Below are 25,556 nucleotides of genomic sequence, written 5' to 3'. Positions count from 1 at the left end.
TGGGGGGGGGGTTTGTGCACATGTGAGCGAGCATGCGTGCCTGTGTGTGTCCTGTTCAAGGACTGAATATCTCCTTGTTAAGAGCTTACCTCTAGGGCTTCCCTGGTGGCGCAGTGGTTGAGAGCCCGCCTGCCGATGCAGGGGACACGGGTTCGTGCCCTGGTCTGGGAGGATCCCACATGCCGCGGAGCGGCTGGGTCCGTGAGCCATGGCCGCTGAGCCTGTGCGTCCGGAGCCTGTGCTACGCAACGGGAGAGACCACAACAGTGAGAGGACTGCGTACTGCAAAAAAAAAAAAAAAAAAAAAAAAAAAAAAAAAAAAGAGCTCACCTCTAGAATCAGACTGACTGCACTTGGATCCTAGTTCCACCACTTCCTAATTGTGTGACCTTGGGCAACTTACCTAACCTCTCTATGCTTCAGTTTCTCATCTCCTAAAAGGGTATAAAAAATGGCATCGATTTCATGAAATCGTTCTGGGGGTTCAGTGGGTCAGTAGCTACAAAACTCTTTGAACATACCTGTCAGATGTCACTCTTTTGCTCAGAGCCCTGCCATGGTCTCAAATAGACTAGGCTTGCTCCCCGCTTAGGAAATATGCTGTAGCTGATTCCTTTGCCTGGAATGCTCTTCCTCTGATAGCCACTTGGCTGAATCTCTCACCTCCTGCAAGTCAACTGCTCCAGTGTTGCCTTCTCACTGATGCTGACCTTACCTTCTCTTTTAACACTGCAGTGTGCCCATCTGCACTCCACATCATGGTTGCTGTAGTTTTCCTTCTTTTCTGTAGCTCTAACCCCTCTCTAACCTACAACTTATTTATTATATTCATTGTTTATTATTGCCACTTCCTCCCCTCTGGAATGTAAGCACTGTGAGGACAGCAGTATTTTTACATTTTAACCACTTCTGTATTTCAAGGGATTAGCCCAGAACCTTACACACAGTACGTCCTTAGTAATGATTTCTGAAATGAGTTAAGAATGAATGAACCTTTATTATAGCTGCTTCTAAATTTAGGTAGGAAAACTTTCTAACATTCACAATTGCAATGGTACGTCATTTAAAATGAGAATTGTGTGTATTACAAAACTGCTATAATAAAGATAAAATGTTCTTGATTCTTGGGTGGTCATGATATTGAACTACAGTTAGTTTCAGAATGATATGTAGTGGAACCATCAGACCTTATCCAAGTCTGATGGAACTATTTGCTTCCATCCTTGTTGATGCCTGACTATATACCTCTTTGGTCTTTTACCTATTTATTATAAATATTTTGTTCCCCTTGTTTTCTGGCTGTCATTCATTAATTCACTGCTATCAGTGTTGCTGCCTCTGTGGAGTACCATTCCTTTACCAATATGTGGTTTCTGTTTTGCGGGATAAGAAAGCAGATTACCAAGATCATTAGCATTTTGGTACCACGAAAAGTAATAGGTAACATGAGTGAAGTGTTTGGGCTATGAAATATCATTGATAGCTTAAAGACTTGCATGTTTATAACTCCTGTCTTCTCTGTCATGTTTGGTTTAGACAACGAAAGAAGATATCTGATCTAGTATTAAGAAATGATGCCTCTAATTTGCAGCTAGTGCAGAGTTTAAAATTTTTAATTAAAGGCTGGTTAAAAAAATGAATGCCACAACTAATCCGACACAAACGTATTATCTTTAAAATGTCCAAATTACTAATTTGTTTTGTTAATAAATAATATTAATACAGAAGTCCTTACCTCGTCAACATAAACTAATATTACAAAGGGAAAAATACTGTTGAAAGACCTATGTTCTGAATTAACCCTAAAATAACATATGGTTGGTGTAAGTTTAGTGATGACATGTGAGGGCAGTCTTGTTCCTTGATCACTGATCTGTTTATCATTTGACTTGAATTATCTACTTGTAGTATGTGTATTAAAATAAAGCTGCGACTCATTCTAAATTTCCTCAGTCCTTCAGCAATCTCAAAAATTTGAACATATTTCATATAAAAATTAATTTTTCTCTATTTCAGTGATCTTTGGAAGGACTTAACATAGGTAAAGTTGAAACATTTTGCTATATTAAAGAATGTTAAGTATCCTGTTTGCATTTATTTAATATAAAATATAAAATCAATTTCTTTTATTTTTCTGGTGCTTCATTTTATTTTGAAAAGAGTATATTAAAGGCCCTTTGTCTAACCAACTGGAAAAAGTATGAGAACTGTTTTAATATAAAGTACTAAAAATCTTATGTAAGAGTTGTGATCATAGTTATCTTCTATAGGCATTAACCAGGAGATGGGGAAAATAGTACTTCTTATTCAAAAAACAAGGTAGACATGAATCCTATAATTTTCAAACTCAGAAAATTTATTTCCATCAGTAAATATGTCATAGACATTCAGGATATTTCTGCTAATCATATTTTTACATATTTGTGTTTTGGCAGAATTCTAGTTGACATAAAAAGTAACAGAAAGTTCAATTTCACCAAAACTGTACACAGTGCCTGGCACATGAGACCAGCCAGCACTGAGCAGAAATCATGTCATGAATGTCTAATTTTCCTGAGAATATCTAGTAAAACATTATAGTGAAGGAAAATTATAAAATGAAAATTCATTTTTCTTATGTACTGGTCTGGTTATACATGAGATGTTAGGGTAATAGTATACATAAAAAATGTTTTCTATTTGCTAAAAGTTTAAAAAAGGGAGGTGATTTTCCTTAGAATACAGGCCTTTTAGCTTAATTTTTGTCTACATTATTAAATGATTTCCCATCCCGTTATTAAATAGTTGGTGAATTGTACCAATCCCAAAACAGTGATTTTTGAATCACATGAACACGTATTTTTATATTATAGAGAATTAAAACATGTAAAAAAGAAACACAATGCATGTGAAAGTGTAGGTAAGAAATTAGATAGGTGATAGAGTGTTAAAGGCAGTGATAATAAGTCTTTCTCAACTAAAATAAGAGCTATTTGGGGATTTGGGGAGATTATGGTCTCCACAGAAAATCATTTGCCCTTCTGCTTTACATTTGGTAGGAGAAAGTCAAGAATGTGTCCACTTGCTGTTTAGATAAATTTGCTCCTTCCTATAGGACTCACAAGTCAAACTGCAAAATCTCTGGGCACGTGCTATTTGAGTGACTTGTCTATTCCCTTCGCAGCCCCTTCTCGAGGCTCCCATGACCCCTGCCACACACATTGCTTTTGGAGCCTTCTTCCATGGAGGACATTTGCCTTCCTCTTTTCCAGGAAACATCATTTCCTTATGGGAGATTCACTCTGAAACTGGGATGGTTTACAGCTTTTCAGCCTGGGGTTATAAATCTTGAGAAGTATATAAGGAAGTTTAATTTAAGATGACAGGAAGGCTCTGGTAATTTAAGCCCTCATGAACCTGGCTTCAATTAGTTGCTTAATTGAGCTCTGTGTTGTGGCCTATAGTGTGCTCTTCATAAAAGACAGTGAATCAATTAAACTTTAAAGAAAATGAAACAAACAAAAACGACATTTATGAATCTCCTTTTAAATAACAGAATTTTTTATTTCTAGAGAGAAATAATTGAAGGGAAAGAAATTATTCTTTAATTGACTGATCGAGGAAACCAAGAGAGGGTGTAATACTAAGAGTATGTACACACACACATACACACACTGCTTATGTTCTGTGCTTCTAGTCCATTATTTTCAAAGCTTGACAACCACTCATGGTTCTGTTGTTATGATGAAGCAGCATCTGTATAGTGTTGGTTATTTTAGAGTCATGCAAACATGGTTTTCAATTCTGCCAACCAATTCCCAGTGATGTGGCATGAGGCAAGTAATTTTAACCTGCTCAAATACGAGGTTTCTTACCTCATATTAGAATAGTGGTAACCTTCTCAAAAGGGTATTGAGAAGACCACCTGACATAATTTGTGTTTAAAGTTCCTCCTTAGCACAGCCCTTAGCATGTAACAGGCACTCAAACCAGCCACTTTCATCTTTCCTCCTCCCACCTCTAGTTCATATCACATATATAATGAAATATATTGACCCACATTAAAAACCTCAAGTCAACTTCATCACTGTTCCTTCCTCTCACTTTCTCTGATCAATTCTGTCCATTACACTTCTAACGTCTATTAAATACATAAATGTAATTCAAAGTAATAATATCCTTATGATTTAAAAATGACGGCCCAATGCTCAGACCTTCCCAAGCCTGGTCTAGCTACAGAGAGGTAACCCCATTAATTATTTTAGGTATTTCCTTTAGTAAGTATTCCCTTATAGCTAAATAAAATACTACTACCACTAATTTTATTCATTAATTTGATCATTATCTTTTGATGTACACACTCTCCCATCTCTCCCATCCCCCATTAATATAGTCAACAAATGTTTATTAAGCACTTAGTGTGTTCCAGGCACTCTTCTAAGTGTTGGAGATACAACAGAGGCCAAAAGAAATCGAAGAATCCTTGCCCTTTTGAAGCTTACATTTAGTGATAGACAAACAATTAAAAATTTAAATATGTACTAGTAATTGGACAGCTGATGGTAGAGAGGCATAAATCAGAAATAAGATGTGTAGGAGCCATATTTCTGCACATTTCAACAGGCTTCTGGGAAAGTCCTCACTCAGATGATACTGAGCAAAAAGGGTCATAGAACCAGCAATTCCATTCCTGGGTATCTATCCAAAAAAACCCCAAAACACTTATTCGAAAAGATACATGCACCCCAGTGTTCATAGCAGCATTGTTTATAATTGCCAAGATATGGAGGTAACCTAAGTGTCCATCAACAGATGAAAGGGTAAAGAAGATATTGTGTGTGTATATATGTGTATACACACACACACACACACACACACATAGAGTGGAATATTACTCAGCCATAAAAAAGAATGAAATAATGCCATTTCCAACAACATGCATGGACTTGGAGGGTATTATGCTAAGTGAAGTAAGTAAGGCAGAGAAACACAAATACTGCATAATATCACTTACATGTGGAATCTAAAAAAACAAAACAAACTAGTGAATATAAAGAAAAAGAAACAGATCCACAAATGCAGAGAACAAACTAGTGGCTACCAGTGGGCAGAGTGAAGGGGGAAGGGGCAAGGTAAGGGTAGGGGATTAAGAGGTACAAGCTACCATGTATAAAATAAATAAGCTACAAGGATATTTTGTACAGCACAGGGACTATAGCCAGTATTTTATAATAACTATAATTGGAATATAACCTTTAAAAATTATGAATCACTGTGTTGTACACTTGAAACTTACTGTGTATCAACTACACACTTCAATTTATTTATTTATTTGTTTTAGAAAGTAATTCTAATTTATTGGTTATCTGTTTTAAATAAATATAGCAGTGTGTACATATCAATCCCAAACTCCCAATCAATCCTCCCCCTCCCACCCTTACCCCCTGGGGGAAGTTTGTTCTCCAAGTCTGTGAGTCTGTTTCTATTTTGTAAATAAGTTCATTTGTATCAATTTTTTTAGATTCTACTTATAAGTGATATCATATGACATTTGTCTTTCCCTGTGTGATTTACTTCACTTAGTATGATAATCTCCAGGTCCATCCGTGTTGCTGCACATGGCACTATTTTATTCTTTTTAATGGCTGAGCAATACACTTCGGTTTGAAAAAAAAGAATAGGCCATAGCTCCTTTAATGATGTTCTAGAGGGATGTCAGTCCAGGTATATTGAGAGACCCCTCTTTGCTGGCATTTTTTTCTTTGATTATTCAGTTATTATAGTTAAAATCGCTTCTTGTTTGTTTGGATGGTTAATTGGTTTGTTTGTGTCTGGCCATGGAGTGGTCATCAATAGTAATTGACATGGATGTTCGATTAATCTCCCTCTTTTTATATCCCCGTCATCTTATCTGAAATTTCCTAGTCCAGCCTCCCTCGTTCTTACAGACTGAATCCTCCCTCCATGCGTATAGTAGGATGAGGCTTCTGTGTTCATTTTGATGGAGAACACATGGAGGCTATGTGTTCCACATCAAAAATACTTCATTTATTTTCAGTTCTCCAAAAGCTGCTGAAGTCTCTTGGTCATTGATGGCCCCTTTTATCTATCATGTTATCCTTTGATGTTGTGAACTTAAACCTTAATATTGTTTATCAACATGCTAATGGCATCACATTCATTGACAGAACCATTCTTCATTCTGATAACTTTTTTTTTCTTTAACTAAGTAAAAATCAATTAACTGAGATTGATTTCTCCAGGTAGAAAATGCAAACATCACAGTTATACTCCATCTTTCCAAGGGAATGGTGAGAATATAATATATATTATAAAGTATTAGACTCACTCCTAATTTAGAGAATTTGACTTGTGCTCTCTGACATAAATGTCTCGATAAAAACAATGGTAAGCCAATGTTTCATAATTTTCTCTTGTAATTGCCAAATATGCGATCCATGTATCATCACAGAGCCGTTACTCAGAATAGCTAATTTGTGATTTATTTCTTTAACATTTTACTCCAGGACATTTTGATATCCTGTTTATATATTGCATGAACATTGTCTCCCAAACACTAGACATTGTTTGGTTCTATTTGATCTTTACTATTTCTGGGGCACTCTCTTCTCAAATAGAGCACTGATAATGTAGAGTTGATTATTATATCTGCAATTTTATACCATATGAAATTATTATGTATTAATCTGTTTTCCACTAAAATCTGTCTCAAAGTTTCAACTTATTGTCTTACAATGGAAAAATGCATCTGTCACAAAAACTATAATAATTGTGTCAGTATGACCATTGAATGTTTTCCTGTCACCAGGTCTACAGAGAAAGACAAATTGTAATCAGGGGATGACTGGGTGAGCATAGAATTGAATTTGGGGGACTTGCATGTTTCTGCAGCTGAGATAGTCTTGCCATTGGTTAAAAGTCCTTCTTCATTACAAAGCGCACTGTCAACATTTGCCTCTTCACACTCCCATTTCCTGTGCTTCTGCTGCTGACCACTCATAGCATCCACCCCTTTCTAACTGACTTCTCAGTCTCAAAAGATGTGTAAATAAAATCAGCTTTCTCTCCTCACAAGTGGGGGCAGACTCTAGACCAGATTCCACCATCGGAGATGTTTTGAGACCCCAGTTATCCCTAAATGATATGAAACTGACTGTATTAATGATTATATTTGCTTTGCAGTAAATTGAGAGGAGCCCAATTATAAGGACTCTCTAAAATAGACTTTCTTCTAGATCTTCAGACATTTATATAATTATTTTATAAGCATAATAATTAAGTTTATTTTCATGAACATGGGTACTAGGAAATAGTTTAACATAGTCTGTGCTTCCTACAATACTTTTATTTATTTATTTTATTTTTGGCCACATTGGGTCTTCATTGCTGCTGCACACGGGCTTTCTCTAGTTGCGGCAAGTGGGAGCTACTCTTCGTTGTGGTGCGCGGGCTTCTCAATGCGGTGGCTTCTCTTGTTGCGGAGCACGGGCTCTAGGTGCCCAGGCTTCAGTAGTTGGGGCACACGGGCTCAGTAGTTGTGGCTCGCGGGCTCTAGAGCGCAGGCTCAGTAGTTGTGGTGCACGCGCTTAGTTGCTCACAGCATGTGGGATCTTCCCAGACCGGGGATTGAACCCGTGTCCCCTTACTTTTTAAATCTTCAGAAGTATTAAATAATCCATATTTTTTCACTCATCAGGGTAGTCTTTGCCAAAGTTTGCTTACATTTTTAGCTTAAAAAATAGTAATAACCTATATGGGAAAATAATCTGAGAGAGAATGGATATGTATATCTAAATCACTTTGCTGTACACCTGAAACTAACACAACATTGAAGTCAATTATATCCCAATATAAAATAAAAGTTAAATTAAAAAAATAGTTTTGTCTAGCGGTATTCAGGGTCCAGTTTTTTTAAGGTGGTTGCATTAAATTGGGCTTTTAGAATGGAGCACTGAATGCATTGAGATATAATTTTACTCCACACTGAAGGTTGTAAATGGAAAAGATCCATGCAGCAGCATAGTGTTTTGAGCTACATGTAAGTAAAAGCAGTGTGAAAATCTAATTTATGGTAACAGTGTGAGAGAAATGTGAGCCTGGTTTCCTGAGTTCTTTATCTTGAAGTTCTCCATTCCTAAAAGAGCATGAGACTTTGATGCAGTAATATCCTAGCCAGGCATCTCCCTCTTCAGTTACTGTTTTGAGATCCCTCAAAAGCAGACCATGCAGGTGGCCTTATTAACTGTCAGTTGAAATTTAAGATAAGACAGAGGTTATAATAGATTTACATGCCATCTTTCACTAATGGGATAAGTTATCACAGTAACCTGTCTCACATGTAATCAGGATGATATTTCAGCCACCCAGCTGCTAAAAAGAAACACATGTGGATGAAGGCTAAGCTTCTGACTCATTTATGGATTAGGCAATAACTGTTTTTAGTGATGTCTCAGCAAAATTTATGTATAGGGACAACATTTTTATCACGTACTCTGATGTGAGTATAGTTGTTACAAAATGTCTTAAATATTTTTGAAGGAGCGTATATGGTTTTAAGGTACAAAAGATATTTTGCAGAAGTGGCCGAACACTTTCCTCTTTTTTAGAGCTACTAGCTTGTCAGTTATCATTTTATAACATTGCACAAGGACCCTACAGAAGGGAAACTGTATATACTAAAGGAAGAATTTGGTTTAAAGAATTCTTTAAATATTAATTCTGAAGATACGGTTTCATTTTTAGCAATCATAGGATATATAAGGAAATGTATTTCAATCTATCTCAGCCTTAAAAATTTTAGTGAATGTGTTCTACTATCTTCAATGTTTGTTATTTTATATAAAATCCTTAGTTTAAGACTTTCTTCCAATGTGCTTAATTATAATACACCTTGGGTAATTTATCCCTAATTTTCTCTCAAGCCATTTTTAGTAAATTTGAAAGGAAATAATTCCTGTCTTCTTCACATGATACCATCTTACAAAAGAAAAGTAAAATTGGGAGGTTAAAAAACTTCCACCAAAATTTATGCCCAAGAAATTTCTTACCTCATATTGTGTAATTTGCTTCTTTGTATTCCTCCTTGGTTCCTTGGGAATAGTGTTGTTAGTAGAACAAATGTGATTTTATGCTTAAGCATTTTTTCTCTTTCTTTGGGAATCAAGAGTACTAAAGGTGTGACTGTAGAGGGATTCTGTATAGGGATTTCCACTCCTGTTTGTGTGACTCCAAGGCTGAAGTCAAGTAGACTGAAGGGAGGAAAGATGGTTGATTCTAAAACAATTTTCTGTAAAATCTCTTAATATAGATGAGGAGTTATAAAAACCTACATAATATGAAAGATTGCTCTGATAAACATAGTGTATTATCATATTTATATTAAATACATCCATTTTAAAAATTACTGTTTTGTGCTTATTTTTATGTTTTGATGAACCAGTCACTGTGCGTAGTCCGTGAATACCACGTGGCTTAATGAAAAACAATATTGTTCTAGTGATCTTTCATATATTACCTTAGAGCACAGGGTTCTTTCTTACTGGTGGTTTGAAAGTTCAGGTGTGACCTTTCAACAAATAAAGATTCAGCCCCCACTATGTGCCAGGAATTATGCCAGATGTGCAGCTGAGATCTGGTGATGCTTTAACCTTTTATTTCACCCATCATCTAATAGAGGACCTAGATGTTTAAACAGGTGGTTCAGTGAGGTGTGCTAACTACTCTAACAGAGTACAAAAGCCCATACAAAGGCACTGATGAGGAAAATGCCATTTCACTTTCAGGAAACTGCCACTTTTGGGCTGAGCAGAAAGTGAAAGTGGAAATGTGTTCTGGGTATCTCTTGCTGTTTAAAATATATTGGCACAAAACAATAACGATTTTATACTCATGGATTTTGTGAGCTTAGGAGTCAGACAGGGCACATCAGGAATGGCTCGTCTCTACTCCACTATTTCTGGAACCTTCACAGGGAAGGGTGGAATGGCTGGAGTGTCAAAGGCTGCCCCGAGGCAAAACACCTGTGGTTGGAGAATCCACTTTTGAGGTGATTTCGTCACTCACGTGTCTGGAACAGTGACTACATATGGCCTCACCAGCATGGCTGTCTCAGGGACATTGTACTGTGACCCAACTGTATTGTGACCCAACAGATGAAGGACTGACAATTCCACCCAGCTTCAAAGGGAGGGTGGGTGGGATAGAGATCTCACCTTTTAATGACAGGAGCATCTAATAATTGATTGTAGCTCTGGGTTTAAATTGCCACAGGGCATGATGAGAGGGAGGCTAGAAAAGTAGGCAGAGGCCAATTCATGGGGGCTCTGGATGCTCCTTCTAGGAGCTGGGAGTTCTTTCTTGAAGGTAAAGGAAGTTGCTTCAGGAATTTTCTTAGCAGAAGGAAAATGAGGCTGCTTATAACTTAGGGACATGACCTTGGTGACAGGGTGGAGAAAAATGTGCTTTGGGGAGAAATGTGAGAGGGTCCAGGTTTGTCATACATTATAGCTATAGAGACAAGAGTTTAAACAATCTAATGTTAATAGGCATGAGGGTGGGACTGAGGAAGATGGATTTGGGGACTGTTTGGAGGTAAGGGCCAAAGAAATCATCACATTTCTAGTTTTGTTGACTCACTGGTGGTGATGTATTTCAACAAGGGAAAAAATAGTAATGCTGTGGTGGAAACAGATGAGAAGGAGATGAAGAGAGGAAGTTCAGCTTTGGCCTTCATGGATTTGACATTTCAGTGGGACTTCTAGATGGTGATATCTAATATGAGGCTCTGGAGCCCAGAAGAGTGGTCAGGGCCAGATATATGGACCTGGGAACATCGGCTTAGCAATGTTTTGTTGATTGAAACTATAGAAATGGAAGAGATTACTCAGGAAGAGAGTATAAAGCTAGGGAAGAAAAGGAGGGCTCAGAACAAAACTCTGGAGACTACAAACATGTATGGGTCAAGTGAGCAAACAAGAGAATTCCTTTTGTTGTTTTGCAATATATTCAGAATTATGGAGGCCTGTTTGCTACCTTCTTAAAGGCAAATTATTTTTGTTGTTGTTATCGAGGACTGCCTCAATTTCTGACACATTTTACTCCTGTCTTTCAAATTAGTTATGACATTTAGAGTGCAAATCTAACACAAAACTGTGGTTGAAATATTAAAGCAAATATACTATAGCATTAAGCATATCAAAACTATATTTTCATCTAATGACTGTATCACAAAACAGAACATTTATGAAATTCTGAATTTGAGATACTTTGGGGATTATGTACAGTTTTGAGAATTGTAGATTCTGGAAGGCTCATCCTGTGCGTGTTGTTTTGGGAATGGTGGTTCTTGGATGTCCTATTGGGGCAATTTTCTGATGATTCTTTATAAGATTAGGACCTATAGGGCTTGATATTGTTGAGTTTAGAAAACAAGAAGAGTGAGTAGTATCCAGAGAGGTCTGAGGGAGAATAAGACAATTGTATTTGCTTGCACGAAATTGGGTCTCAAAGTAATTATAAACCAGGAGATTGAGAGCCAGAGTTAAAAGCTCAGGCACTGTCCTGAGATGTCTGTGCTTGTGGGTCTTAGAGTAAGAACGTAGTAGCATCAGAAGTGACAGGTGGGGGCTTCCCTGGTGGCACAGTGGTTGAGAGTCCGCCTGCCGATGCAGGGGGACATGGGTTTGTGTCCTGGTCCGGGAAGATCCCACATGCTGCGGAGCGGCTGGGCCCATGAGCCATGGCCGCTGAGCCTGCGCGTCCGGAGCCTGTGCTCCGCAACGGGAGAGGCCACAACAGTGAGAGGCCCGCGTACCACAATCAATCAATCAATCAATCAATCAATCAAAAATAAATGTATGTATGTAAGTAAGTAAGTAAGTAAGTAAGTGATAGGTGGGGCCAAAGAATGTGGTGTGGTGTTGAGAAGACAACCAAGCACAGGAGGGCAGGATAGTTGTAGGAACATAGGAAGTTATGTTTTAATGAATTCACCAGACTATTTATAGAGCCTCACATGGGGGCTTAGTAAACCCAGGGACTCCCAAACGTACATCTGAATCCCACTGAATTTTCTTTTTAACTGTTCCAGCACTTATTTCTACCAGACACCCTTGTAAGTGATCTACAGTTTAATCCTTATAAGAACCTTGAGATAGATAATATTGTCATCCTTATTTAACCCCTGAGAACAGCTGAGCTGGGATTCAGGTAGAGTATTCAGGCTTTAGAGTCTGTGCTACTAACCAATATATTAGATCTTTACTACTGGCATTTCAATTTAATAATTCACAGAAGGTAGATATTTGAATGTACCACTTTTTGCACACTTGCCTGATATTGTTTCGTTTCTTCTTCCAAGGTTGAAGTCAGTTCAGTTTCCATTAAATATCAAATTATATTTTTTAGGAAGGGTTTTGAGTTGGAATACATGGTCTGAAGGGTTATACTTCTCAGAGTGAAACAGTCATCCCTGCATTCTTAAACCTAATTTTCCCAAATTAAATCGTTCTAGCACATTGCTGATACATGCCGGTGGTCAATAAAATCCTTTTTAATGATTTATTAATTGGTGGATAACGTCAATCAATATACGCTTATTAGAATAAGTGGAACACAAAACTAAATCCAATTTCTCAATATCTATGTCTGTCTGCCACTTTAAATACCTTAGGAGTGTGAAGTCAATTTCTTATTTATTAATTTATTCAATATCCAAAACTATTATGTGCTTTATAAAAGAGCTATCATAATATGACCATAAAGTGATCTTTACTTTTTCTCTGCTGTGAAAATGGATTTATTCATCTGTGAATATCCATCTTCCTAGTATTTCCTGTTACTTTATTCACCCTTTGACTAATGACATAACTTAAAAGTGGAGTCTTGATTTTTTTTTCTCATTTTACACTCTATCAGGGGTGTTAAATCTCTTTTTCCTGCCCTCTGTTCCCATGTAACTGTACTGCGCAACCCAAGCCAGAGGCCCCAGAGCCATCTTAGATTTTTCCCTTCAAGTCCTGTGTCCATGATTATAACTTCTCTCATTAATCATTTACTCTTATTTCCTGTGCCTCTGCCTCCATTCAGGCCCTCATCAAATCTTTCCTGAATTGTAGCAGTGATTTCCTATGTGGTCTCCTGGTTCCAGGCTTGCTAAATATCCCAACCTCTTTCGTCCCCCCAATTTCTTCTTTACATATCAAAGAAAATGATCTCATTAATCTGGGAATTTATTATTTATTCTGCAATTTAAACCTTTTGGTATTCTGTGCTGGGGTCATGACAAAGGCTCAATTTCTTAGGAAGTTACTGTGGCTCTCCAACTTTTTACTTGGGCAATTAGTAGTTGTTAAAAGAATATTTTAACTATCATGGGAATTAAATAGCAATTAAGGCAATTCAAATATTAACTGTCTCAACTGAGATTTTTTTTTTTGAAAGAACCTTGATAGTAGCCAATGGAGGTAAAGAATGATAGACGTGTGAGGCTCAGATATTATGTTTTGGTGACTTTTAATGACGCACATGTCTTTGTATCTGGGTCCAATTTGATTTTTGAAAATGAAAGCTAAGGAATAAGATTACATAATTTTTACTTCTGCATGGAAGTCCACTGGTAGAATAACTACAACAGAAATAGAACCTTCCACAAAAATCTTGCACTGAGCCACTCAAAATCTTCTTAACAATATCTGAGGAAAGCATAAGGAAGAGATCGAGTAAGTTTTACTCTCATTCTAAGTGTTCTGATTAGTAAGGGTTGCTGGAGTCCTAGCCAAGGATTTTGAGGCTACCACAGGACTCAGCAGAAAAAAGTTCTGTGATTGATTAATTAGTCATGTGTGCAATGAACATGGGAGTGGCAAGTTATAAATAGTATGCCATAATTTTCTAGCTCTTACTAAAATGTGGCTTAAACATTTAAAAAATAGTGTTTACTTGGAAGATTTTTGAGAATTGCTTGGACACTAAAAGCATCAGACCATTTAAAATTTGTTTTACTGTTTATTTCCTATATCTACATAAAGTCATCTGTTGAATGAAATTATTTAAAATTCCCTATCTAAATGCTGAAGAGTATCTATTGAAAGTAGATTTATTTGACACCGGAAGAGATGATACTCTGAAGGCAATATAAAGTTATTATCATGATGTCTTGGAGATACAAATCCAAAAGACAATGAATTAATAGCAAAAGAAACATTAAAGTATCACAAGTTGTACTTTGCAAGAAAATGATATGGTATAGTAGAACATAGCACAGCTTATAGAATCCAACAGAAGAAAGTTTAAATTTCAGTACTATTATATATAAGATGTGTAACTCGTACAAGTTACTTAATGTTTAAAGGCGGTTTCATATTTTTCAGTCAGAAATGGAGTATCGCCTTTGCAGGACTATTGTGAGGAATAAATGAGAAAATAAATGTAAACTGTCACTTAATAAGGACACAGTGAAGACAAGTGTCTTCCTTTAATATACTTCTGATAATTCCATTCTTAAAAAGATTTCCCTTGGTTAAAAGATGGTGGTATAACATATCATTTTTTGATAATACTACCCAGTTAATAGCAATCAATAGTTAATTACTGAACACATACCAACCCATGATAGGAACTGAGAATGAAGAAATGAACATACCGTAATTCCTGTCCTGGTGAACAATGCAATCTGTTCAGGAGATAAGCATTTACCCTGATAAATTTCCATGTTAACCTAATCCTTAGAGATGAATAAGGACCTGGGGACTAATGGAGGACAAAACTAACTCTACAAGACTTGAGAAATGCCTCAAGAAGGAGGTGACACTTGAGCAGGATCCTAAATCAGAAGTAAGATTTCATGATGTGGGGAAGAGAAGCCATGGTGTTGCAGATGAAGGAAACCTCATGAGAAAAGCCATGGAGCCGGGGGAGAAGAGGCCTCAGGCCAGAAGCAGAGGTGTGATGACAGTGGAGAACATGGGATGCAGGATGTGCAGAGGAGATGAAGCTGTAAGAGAGTCTGAGGAGACACACGGAAACACTCAGTAAACCAGATCACAGAGCTTGGACTATATCCTACAGACAATGGGGAGTCAACAGCAATTTCAAAGAAAGAGATTGACATCTATTCTCTCTTGGGAAGTTAGTTGACTGTGAGAAGAATGATTGGATTTGGTTGGCAATAAAAAAGGGATGATAACAAAGAGACTAGTGGAGGGGCATTATCAGAGTCCATGAGAGAACTGACACAGAGGTAGAAATGGAGTGGGTCATGTCAAAGGAGACAACTCTTCTTTGTTCAATGGAAAAATAAAAAGTTGGTGACACTAAATTTAAATAACAAAGTCAAAGAGAGAGAGATGATTTGAAAGAATAATGAGTTAAGGTTTGAACATTTGGGGGATATCTGGGAGAAATATAGCTGATAGATCCAGGTAGAATATGTAGGAGATAATGAGATACTTAGAAAAGAGGCTCTGAGTTTAGAATTGAGATTGGAGTATAAAATACAGATTTGATATAAAAAGAATGGAGGGATATACCAGCTGAGACCTAGGATTATGGTTTTGAAAATATTCGTGGGCATAGTACAAAATTTAGAAGGGGTGATGGTGAGTGGACCTGTGTCTTGGAAGGAGGAGGAGTAGCTCAAGAGACAGCTGTCGTGTTAAGAAAGCTAAGTGAGTTGAGGATTTCTAGAGGAAGGAGGGTGTCAGCGCTATTTAAAGCAGCAGCAGCAGAATAGAAAATGAGGCATGGCTTGAGATGTTTAGATTATGCTCTTTGACTTTGGAAACAGGTGTTTTTCCTCCAAACTTGGACATCTGTGGATGTTCTGTAGAACACAGCTTTTATTATGCGTAGGAATCCTGTTAAAATGCAGATTCTGATTCAGTAGATTTGGGATGAGACCTAATAATCAGTATTTCTAACAAGGCCCAGGTGATGCCATTTTGTTCGTCTGTGGACAACACCTTGAGTAGTGAGGCTCTGGTGGTCAATGATTGCAATTATGATCCTGATTGCAATTCAGGGTCGGTTTACTTTGAGAAGTTTTCTTTCCTTATAATAAATGGATATTACAGTTCTACATGGGGGTTTGCACTGAAGCTGTATTGGATAGTTCTGGCAGTTTGGATCCTTCTGTGTATTGAACACCAGATGAGTTTCATCCTTTTTTTTAATTGACTGTCTCTAATCTCCTCCTCTTCCCTTCCATGTTAGGGGAAATAAAAAGCTTTCCCTTGATATTCTACTTTACAGGATAGATGAGAAGATACTTCCTTTAGTAGAACCCACAGTGTGTCTCAAAATATTTATTTTTTTATGCTTTTGTTTCTGATACTTTTTGCCGCCCATTAGCTAGAAAGACTTTCATTTGACAACATTTCAGGAAAAGAATACATAATCTTCTAACCAGATGTCTGCAAATCCTTAGTTTAGTGGTGTTCTGACTCTATTTATCTGCCCCCACTTGCCTCAGAGCTGTGTCTACATGTCCCTTGTGTCTGTTTCACTAATAAACTGCTTTGGCTGTACCTACTCACTTGCTTTGTTACTAGCCCATTTGTAAACCTGAAATTAGGGACATGGTATCACAAGCACTGTGGGGAAAGAAATTCATTTCTGCTGCATAGAGAGCCAGGGCCAGATAAAAAAGGAAGGAAGAAAGAAAGAAAGAGAGAGAGAGAGAAAGAGAGAAAGAAAAAGGAAGGAAGGAAGGAAGGAAGAAAGAGAAAGAAAGAAAAAGAGAGAAATAAAGGGAGCTAGAGGCATTGTGAGAAGTGTTGGGGCTTGAGTTAGATGGTAAACATGAAAATTGAAGGAGGACATAGATAAATTTGTAGAGGTCAAATCAGCGTGGCAGGGTATTGATTGCACATCTACAATAATTAAAAGGAAGGAAAAAGGGAAGAGTTGACAATTGAGGTTTCAAGCCCAAACACCTAAAGAAAATGGTGATCCTGTGTACAGAAATCATGAAATGAAAGGAAGGATCTGATTAGAACTTGGGGGATTAAAAAAAGGAAAATGGTGAGTTTGATGTGGTAATTGATTTTGAAGGTCATGGAAATGGATGTCTTTTATTCAGTTGATATTGATGACTGGGAGTATGATGCAGCTATTAACTCTAGTTTCTAGTAGAGTTCACCTGAAATCTTAGGTAAGAATCAAATGAAAGAATGCATACAAGTGTTTGAGGAAAGATGACATATGAAAAAGCATGCTTTTAAGAGATGGGTAAGGGGAGAGGGCCTGGTGAAAGAAAGAGAAAATGGACAAGAATGATGGTGGGCAGATCAAGTGAGTTTATTAGTATGACAGTCTGTGAAAGAGAGAAATTTAAAAAGGCAGAGAGAAAAATAGGGTCAAATACAAAAATATTAGAATATGGTGAGAGTTGAATCAAACTCTTCTTCAAATAACAGTTTCACATTTGTAAGGATAGTATAGGGCAGAAGCCCAGTTTCAAAGAATTAAAGTAGGATGGCTTGGTACAAAAATATAGGCAACTAGTAGAGTATTCTCATAATAATTAGAAAACACAAGTGGGCAATAAAATCAGACTGATTTTGACCAAGTCGATTAACCTCTAGATTTTGTTGTTGGTTTTCTACTTGTATACTAGAAATTATGATACATCTTTAAAATCATGGAAGAAAAAATCCATGAGGTGGCTTTAGTTCCCCGAGGGAAAGTACATTGTTTTATTGGCATCTCTCCTGCTAATATTTGTGTTCAATTTGGAGGGTACAGGATGGAAGACATCATGGTGAACCTGTAGGTAGTTCTCTTATTCTTGGGTTGACAAAGCAGACTGACATGTTCACAGAAGATTCTTTTTTTTCACTTTGGGTACTTTTAGTTTTAATTTTTGAATTAATATTTCATTGGAGTGCTTTGGTTTTTACTTTTAAATTGTCCTCTGATATTATTGTTGCTGAGGTAGTTTGGCCAGTTGTAGCCAGTTGTCTCAGTGTCCAGTACAGTTAGAATACAGAATGCACTCTCTGCAAATAAGAATATATCACATATCCACTTGAAAAACAAGTGCTCTGAAAAGCTGTCTAGATATGAGGAATTCTTTATTCCTCTCTAGCCAGGCAGTTCAAAGGCCTGCATACTCCCACCACAGACTGGCTGCATGGAGTAAGAGTTTACTCAGGAAACATGTCACCATCTTAAGGGATCCTTCCCTTGGTTAAATACCCTCTACTTAGCAGCAAAGCAACTGGATTAACAGCAGGGCTCCACATGACCCTTCCACCCTGACTCCAACAACCCCATGTTGTTCCTGTTTCCTTGGAGGCCTTGGAAACTGTGCATGTACAACAAATGTGTTCATGTAGAGTCATAACAATTCACCAGCAGAGTGATTCTCCACTCACACATCAACCCATGACAATCACAGCACGTGTGAACATGTTTAGGCCCACTGAGTCTTACTATAGCCTTCAGAACACTAATTTCAGAACCGTTAGGTAATTCAGAAATCAGTTCAAGTTAAAGCACACATGTTCATTTCATTTATAAAGTATCCACTGCTCTTCAAAACTTGGTTTCCATAATGCTTTTTGGTGTGTTTTCGACCAAAGATTGTGTTTTAAAAAATCATTAAGAATTGTAATTCAAGAATGCCCAGAAATTGTCATCAGCCGTTGTTCAGTCCGTTTTTGAAGAATTTGACTCCATTTTAATCTCAATTTTTTGCATAGATCTTTCTCTAGAAAAACATCTTGTATTAATCACTTCCATAATATATTCTATCCAGGACTAGAGATCAACAATAACTTACTACACAGAAACCAGATATTTTAATCTTTTGGCTTTCAAAATAGTATTTAGGTTAAAACAGCAGACTAGAAGAGTTTATAAAAGAAAATAATGACTCTCATTTCATACTCTTTTTTCCATTTGAATCTTTTTGAGAAAGAGATCTTGCTATGGTGTTAAGTCAAACTTTAGCTCTCCTGAAGTTTTCACTGTCATTTACAAAGGTTGAATTTTTTTCTAAGATGGAATAATATTACTTTAAAAATATTAATATTGTCACACAACCATTTTTTAAAATTCATTGATGACACACTTATTAAGGGGTCCACAGCATTATTTATTTCATAATATGTTCATAATCAAAGGTCATGGTATATGTGTTACATTATCATAATTTTCTAATTTATTCTTTATACATGTTTGTACATGTTCTAATTGCATTTCATTAACTCATAGTTTTCTTGTAAGTTTGTACTTTCTTTCCATGTTCAAAGAATCTCTTTAATTCAATTTCTCTGTTTCTCCTCATACAGTCTGGCAGCCAGATATGCAACTCAGTCTAATCACAGTGGAATTGCAACCAGTCAAAAAAAGCCTACTAGGTCAGTTAATATCTCTAATTTATTGCTTGTTAGTGATAATAAAGTAAATGCCCAGTGATATTTTGTCCTATCATTCTAACCTTTTTCAAAAACTGACATACTTCTGGATGAAAAGCTTAGAGTACCGAATTCTTCCAAGTAGATTTCCATACGCCTTCTTGGGGGTGAGCATGTTTGTGTTAGATTATGAAATGGGTCTTGGGTTCTTCTAATTCAGTTTAGTTATACATAGTGCTATGACTGGGCTGAAGTCTAGGTTCTAGGCTTAGAGAAAGTCAAGGGGAAAAATTGCTTTGAAGACCCCATTCTTTCCAGGCCACAAATCTGGAAGTAAAACAAGATTGTAATTGCTTTTTGAAATGGGTATGCATTAATTATTGCACATTTGGAAGCAGAAGTGAGAAACATTGGCAGATTTTTGTGGGGAAGTTAGCACCAGCTCAGCCTGAACCATTCTTTTATCTTTAATCATTTAAATTTTTGCTTCTTTATATCATATGTATTTTAAAGGCAGTCTATTATAATAAATGACAGTGTATTCTATACTGTTTGGAAAATACTGGTACAGAAAAATGTGTGGAAAGTGACTTTTTTTAATGTTAGGTTACTGGAGGCATGATGGTACAGCTAAGTGAAGCCACAGCAAATGTGTTTTGCCCCCCTGATTATTATGTGATTATATGTGCCATCTCACTCACTGGGGAAGTATCTCAGTGGTGGTTTACTAGTCACTACTCTAATAATTAATCATATTGTGCAGTATTTGACCACAAGAACTACTTATGATGCCTTGACTTGAGGTTATGTGCTTTTCCCCTTGCCTTGGTTTCCTAAGTTATGTTCATTTCCATAGTAATTAAACTGATTCTGGAAAGGCAAATTAAAAGGGTATTTAATTAAAAATCAAAAGAAATGATATAAACTAGGATGCGCAAAGAACAGTGACCTGCCATGTTCAGTAAGCATTTTTTATTATTACTTCTAAGACTTAATGAATATAAAATATATTTTAAGTACTTCTTTGATTTAATAAAACATCTCTTTTTTTGGCTTCATTCTCATTTCTCTTTTTATTACTTTGATGAATGATCTTGAGCTCTGGCTGACTGTCAAATTAGGGTAATGAGAAGAGCAAATGGATTTTTTAATTTGTTTTAATTTGTTCTTCTGAGAACTAAATGTCACTTGGCTTCATGGGTCACAGTCAAGATCAAAATGCATTTTAATTGCTTTCTAGAAACAGGTCAAGTTTCATTGCAAGCAGGGCAAATTTTGTGACAAAATTTGTTTATAAATGTGAGTTTGGAATGAACTTTCTAAGCCTATGGCTGTGTCTATAGGACTAGTCTCAGATTTATTACGATGGGACATTTGGCCAAATTAATTAGTTGAGTTCCTTCTACATAGTGCAATCACTGGTACTCAAAATTCCTGGTGTCTGTGGTTATTGTGCTAGACTTACAAACCCTGTAGATCCATTTGAGTAAAAGTTAAATGCTGGAGTCATTTGGAAAAGATTCTAATCTTGTGCATGACACAACCTCTAATTAGCAAAATAGCTGAAGGAACTATTTATTAGCCATATGTATTTAAACTCCAAAATACAGTCAACATTTTGAAACTATTAACTATTCCAAGATATCAACATTTCTGGTCTTAAGCTGGCGTGTGTGTTTTCCTGATGTTCATTCCATTTCGCAATACCTGTTACTATTATAAAATATTTATAGTATACATTTAAGAGTTTGATTTCCTGATAATCTATGGAAATAATGTGTCAAGTAGTATAATAAGGTGAGTTAAAATTTGAATATTGTAGCAACTGATTGTGAAATGTTGGGTACCAATATACTAGATATAAACATTCTTTTATTTTAAACATTTTGTATAACAAGAAAAAATTATTTGCTACATTTACAAGTTATGGATTGTTTTTGTTATTTTTCTTTTAAAATAGAACTTATTAGAGCAGTACACGGTGACATTCACATGGTGGCAGCAAACACTAGCAAAGATGCTGGCAACCCTTAATATCATGTTTTTAAATATGTCTTAAGATGCCAATATTAATTCTTGATTTCTAGTTTTTCATTTATGCGGACTGAGTTTACTATACATACACAATATACATTAGTATTAGTATAAAATAAAATATAGTAATTGCGTATTTTACGCACAGTTCTTGAAATAATTGATACCTGAAATTTTAATATGGAAACTGTTTAAACAGTGAAATAAATGATCCAAACTGATGTTTAATTATAGTTCAAATAAAATAACTGCAGATGATTACCTCCTATCAAACTTCCCCTAATTCTAATACAGTCTACCTACATTTCCTCATGTCTTGTCCTTCATACACAACGAGTAGCTAAAGCTACTATCACTGTAGGTGTGTTTTAAATTGTCATTCTACTAGCATAGATTTTCTTCTAGATTTTCTTCTTCTGAGACCTGCATCCTTGTCGCATGGCCTGTGTGATCAGTTGGCCACACTTGTGAGATAACCAGCTAGAGTCTAGGTGCTTACTTTTGGCAAGAGAGTGAAAGTTTTTATGTGAGACAGATCAGTCAAATATGAACAAACTCATGACCTTGGTCTCCACACCATGTTTTTGAGTAATTAACTAGCTTAGATATTCAGTAAGCATTTGCTATTTGCAATTTGTATGTAACTTTATTCTTCTTTTTATTAATGTACAAGTTCATCTAAGATACAGCCACCTAAGATAAAAACAAATGTCCCGTATATTGAAAAGAACAACTTAACAACAACTGCAGGCAGCTGGTTAATACCCTGAGAATATAATAGATTCTAGTTAAGTATTATTATTTCCGTTGCTTTTCATGTAATTGTTAGAGTACCTTTAAATCAAAGTTTTATTCATCAGGTACATATAGGCATGACTTTTTAGTTAAAATTACTTTATTTCTAATTGTCCTGCATTATTAGTATACTTTGGAGGCAAATTATATCATATGAACCAAGATTTTTCTGAAGATTTTCAAACCTTGTGTTTAGCTATTTGTCGCTTAAACCAACATTTTCTGCTGAATGTCATAAATTATGATTTTCCCATTAACTCTTCCCTGCTCAGAACCTCCTGTTCCCAATGTTTTTATAATGTACAATAATGATGTAATTTTTCTTGTACTATTTCAGACTTCCAGGTCCCTCTAGGGTACCAGCTGCAGGCAGCAGCAGCAAGGTCCAGGGAGCCTCCAATTTAAATAGGAGAAGTCAGAGCTTTAACAGCATTGATAAAAACAAGCCTCCAAATTATGCAAATGGCAATGAAAAAGGTAAGTGTTCGCCCATTACATCATTAAGGCACAAGTGTAACATATGGGCCTAATAAATTACATGCTAAATCTGGTATTTAAGCAGTGTTACAGCATTTGGAATGGAAATGTTATCAGTGGACTTTCTTACATTGTCTAAGTGCCTCCTCCTGAATTCCAGCTTTTTTCAGGACCTTTCCAATCTGAAGAACACTTTAAGGAAATATAGTCATTTATATTAAAGTGGTTAGTGATTATCCCCAAGTATAAAATCTGTTTCTCAAAAAAAGTTCCTCCTGGATGCATGTAAATAGCATTTTCTTTTGTTTTCTCATGTTTTATGAGCACTTATCTTGAAATCATAAACCTATATGAAGTGTTTTCAAATCCTTGGTTTTAGTTAACATTAAATGCCATACATGTTTGAGGAAGTTAAGGTTGGAGCATCAAAATTTAAGAAATAATTATGAAGGGTACTTAGTCTTTGAGAGCAGCAGGACAGATAAATATTATGACCTTAGTTTTTCCTATAAGAGACAAATTATTCATGTTTGTTTTATTTTCTTGAACGAGTATATGATAGAAATATCCAATCACACGATCAGGAAGAAAGGACACAGTGGAAGTGTGTGTTAAAGGCAGATTATATATTAACTACTGTATGATACACAGTTCTCTCCAATGTGCACAGTGCATATTTAAAGAGGTGCTGGCTTGATGCATATCCCTGTGGAGCTTGCATCCGAACGGTAGGATGTGTAATTTACATCTAAACCATGAGAAAATCAAGAACCTCTGCTGTTGGGAGCAGTGTGACCCTGTGAGGGACTAGGGCATGTTGCGGGATTTTGAGGTAGTATTTTCTAATCAATAAAACTTTAACTTCTCTGTGTAGTATTTAACTCTCCATGCAACAAGACATGAAATTCCAAAGTGACAAATACACTTAGTAGAACAGCTGGCAAATTTGGTTTGACTAATTGAACCAGGTAGAAACCTTTTGGCTCAGATTAGATCATTTCCAATTGTTTAATATGGATTATCTGATTAGACTTCTCTTACTCAGACATGAATTGACAGGAGTGATCTATGAATTATACACTTTCATGAAAATTTCCTACCCATTAAAACAAAATTGGACAGACTGTAAATCCCTGTAAGCAAAGCAGTGTATCTTGATCCCTGTAATATCCCCACTTCTTGAGTTGAATGGAAAAAGAAGAAAATAGTATGTGTTTGGAAGTTAGGATTTTCTCTTTAAAATAAAGAATAAAACCTTTGATTGGAGAACCTAAGAAATGTTACTGAAGACTTACGCTTCTCCTGGAGAGAAAGGGGACAAGAATTTCTTATCAGAAAAACATCTCCCTCATTTTGTGACTTTCCTAGAAAGCATCATACAAAGGCCTATATATGCTATGAAATACTAAGGGAAAATAAACATGTTTAGACATTAAGATATGCTGAGTGGACTGCTCAAGTGTCTGATTTTAGCTACATGAGACTACAGTTGTATAAGAGTTTTGCAAAAAATGACTAATAACATTGGCAAAGAAACCTAGAAATGCTTTAGATGACCCAACGTTTTGATATCATAATGTATTTTTTGATCATGTGAAATAATTTTTGTATTTCTGGTGTCTAAAAGTAAAAATCCAGAGGTAGCCAAGTATTCATATCTTTCCATAGCCATTTAGCCTCTCTTATGTATGTCTAAGAAGTAGTGCAAAATTAGAAAGTAGCAATATTTATAATAACCACAAGGTGGAGACAGATAACACACATTACGAGGTTTTTGACCATAAGCAGATTTCCTTAGGTCGGTATCAAGAGCAAAAGTTTTCATGGTGAATTAGCCATTACTTTTAATTCCAACAAAGTAAAATTCCAAAACATTTAAAGTGTATGATCTCACATTCACAAATATTTATAATATTATATATCAAATGTAGGCATTAAATGTCTGTAAACTGTCAATCATAATTAAAGCATAAATTGCATTATATAATACAGCCTTCTAGAATTTGTTTTGCATGCTATATGGCATTTTCTATTAATGTGGAATCACAGCTTCATATCAGTATATCCAGTATCATCTCTAAATTAATCATTGTGTCATGCTATTTTATATTTCCAAAATATTAGCTTAAATTATAGAGCAAACAAAACAAATATAAACATCACATATGAAACAGTTTATAATTTATTCTTTAGACTATTTGCATGGTACATCTTTTTGGGTAAGAATGTTTTATTTAACCTTTGACATGGAGATTTTTCATGTTAACATAGCATATAAAAAAATAAGATTCCATCTGACGACAGGTTGATCTCTGTGACAATATAGTTCATACATATCCTAGGCATGGCTAAATAAGGTGAAAATTAAACAAGAATTTTCAAAGGTTACAGTATTATAATAACAGAATTCAGAAATTACTAACTTGAGTATTCTAATTGCCATTCCTTTTTAGTTATTAGAAAGTATAACAGTTAAATTTAATAAATTAAGATATGGGCTCCCCTGGTGGCACAGTGGTTGAGAGTCTACCTGCTGATGCAGGGGACACGGGTTCGTGCCCCGGTCTGGGAAGATCCCACATGCCGCGGAGCGGCTGGGCCCGTGAGCCATGGCCGCTGAGCCTGCGCGTCCGGAGCCTGTGCTTTGCAACGGGAGAGGCCACAACAGTGAGAGGCCCGCGTACCGCAAAAAAAATAATAAATAAATTAAGATATTTTTACTCAAAAGAAATAATCACACTATCTGTAATGTGCTCCCTGAATGCTTCTAAGTGAAAATGTACTTTCTGCTTTCTTTAAGAAGTCTTAAATGTTGAGTTATGTGAATCAATTGGGGAATCTCTAGAATTTGTAATAGATACTAAAGGTTTATTCACAATTAAAACAATTTCA

The 25,556-nt window shown here is 36.1% G+C and overlaps 1 protein-coding gene across 4 annotated transcripts in view; it reads left to right on the top strand.

Annotated features, from left to right (window-relative positions):
• The window catches only part of NAV3 (neuron navigator 3), a 364,503-nt gene that overhangs the window by 146,791 nt on the left and 192,156 nt on the right, over positions 1–25,556 (top strand). For all 4 annotated transcript variants that reach the window (XM_060164531.1, XM_060164532.1, XM_060164530.1 and 1 more), the window contains exons 6-7: positions 19,293–19,361; positions 22,525–22,664. In XM_060164531.1, the coding sequence (XP_060020514.1) occupies positions 19,293–19,361; positions 22,525–22,664 (209 nt within the window). The remainder of the gene's footprint in view (positions 1–19,292; positions 19,362–22,524; positions 22,665–25,556) is intronic.

This window comes from Lagenorhynchus albirostris, chromosome 11 (assembly GCF_949774975.1).
Source record: "Lagenorhynchus albirostris chromosome 11, mLagAlb1.1, whole genome shotgun sequence".
In the NCBI taxonomy this organism is placed as follows: domain Eukaryota; kingdom Metazoa; phylum Chordata; class Mammalia; order Artiodactyla; family Delphinidae; genus Lagenorhynchus; species Lagenorhynchus albirostris.
This window is presented reverse-complemented; position numbering and strand designations above follow the sequence as displayed.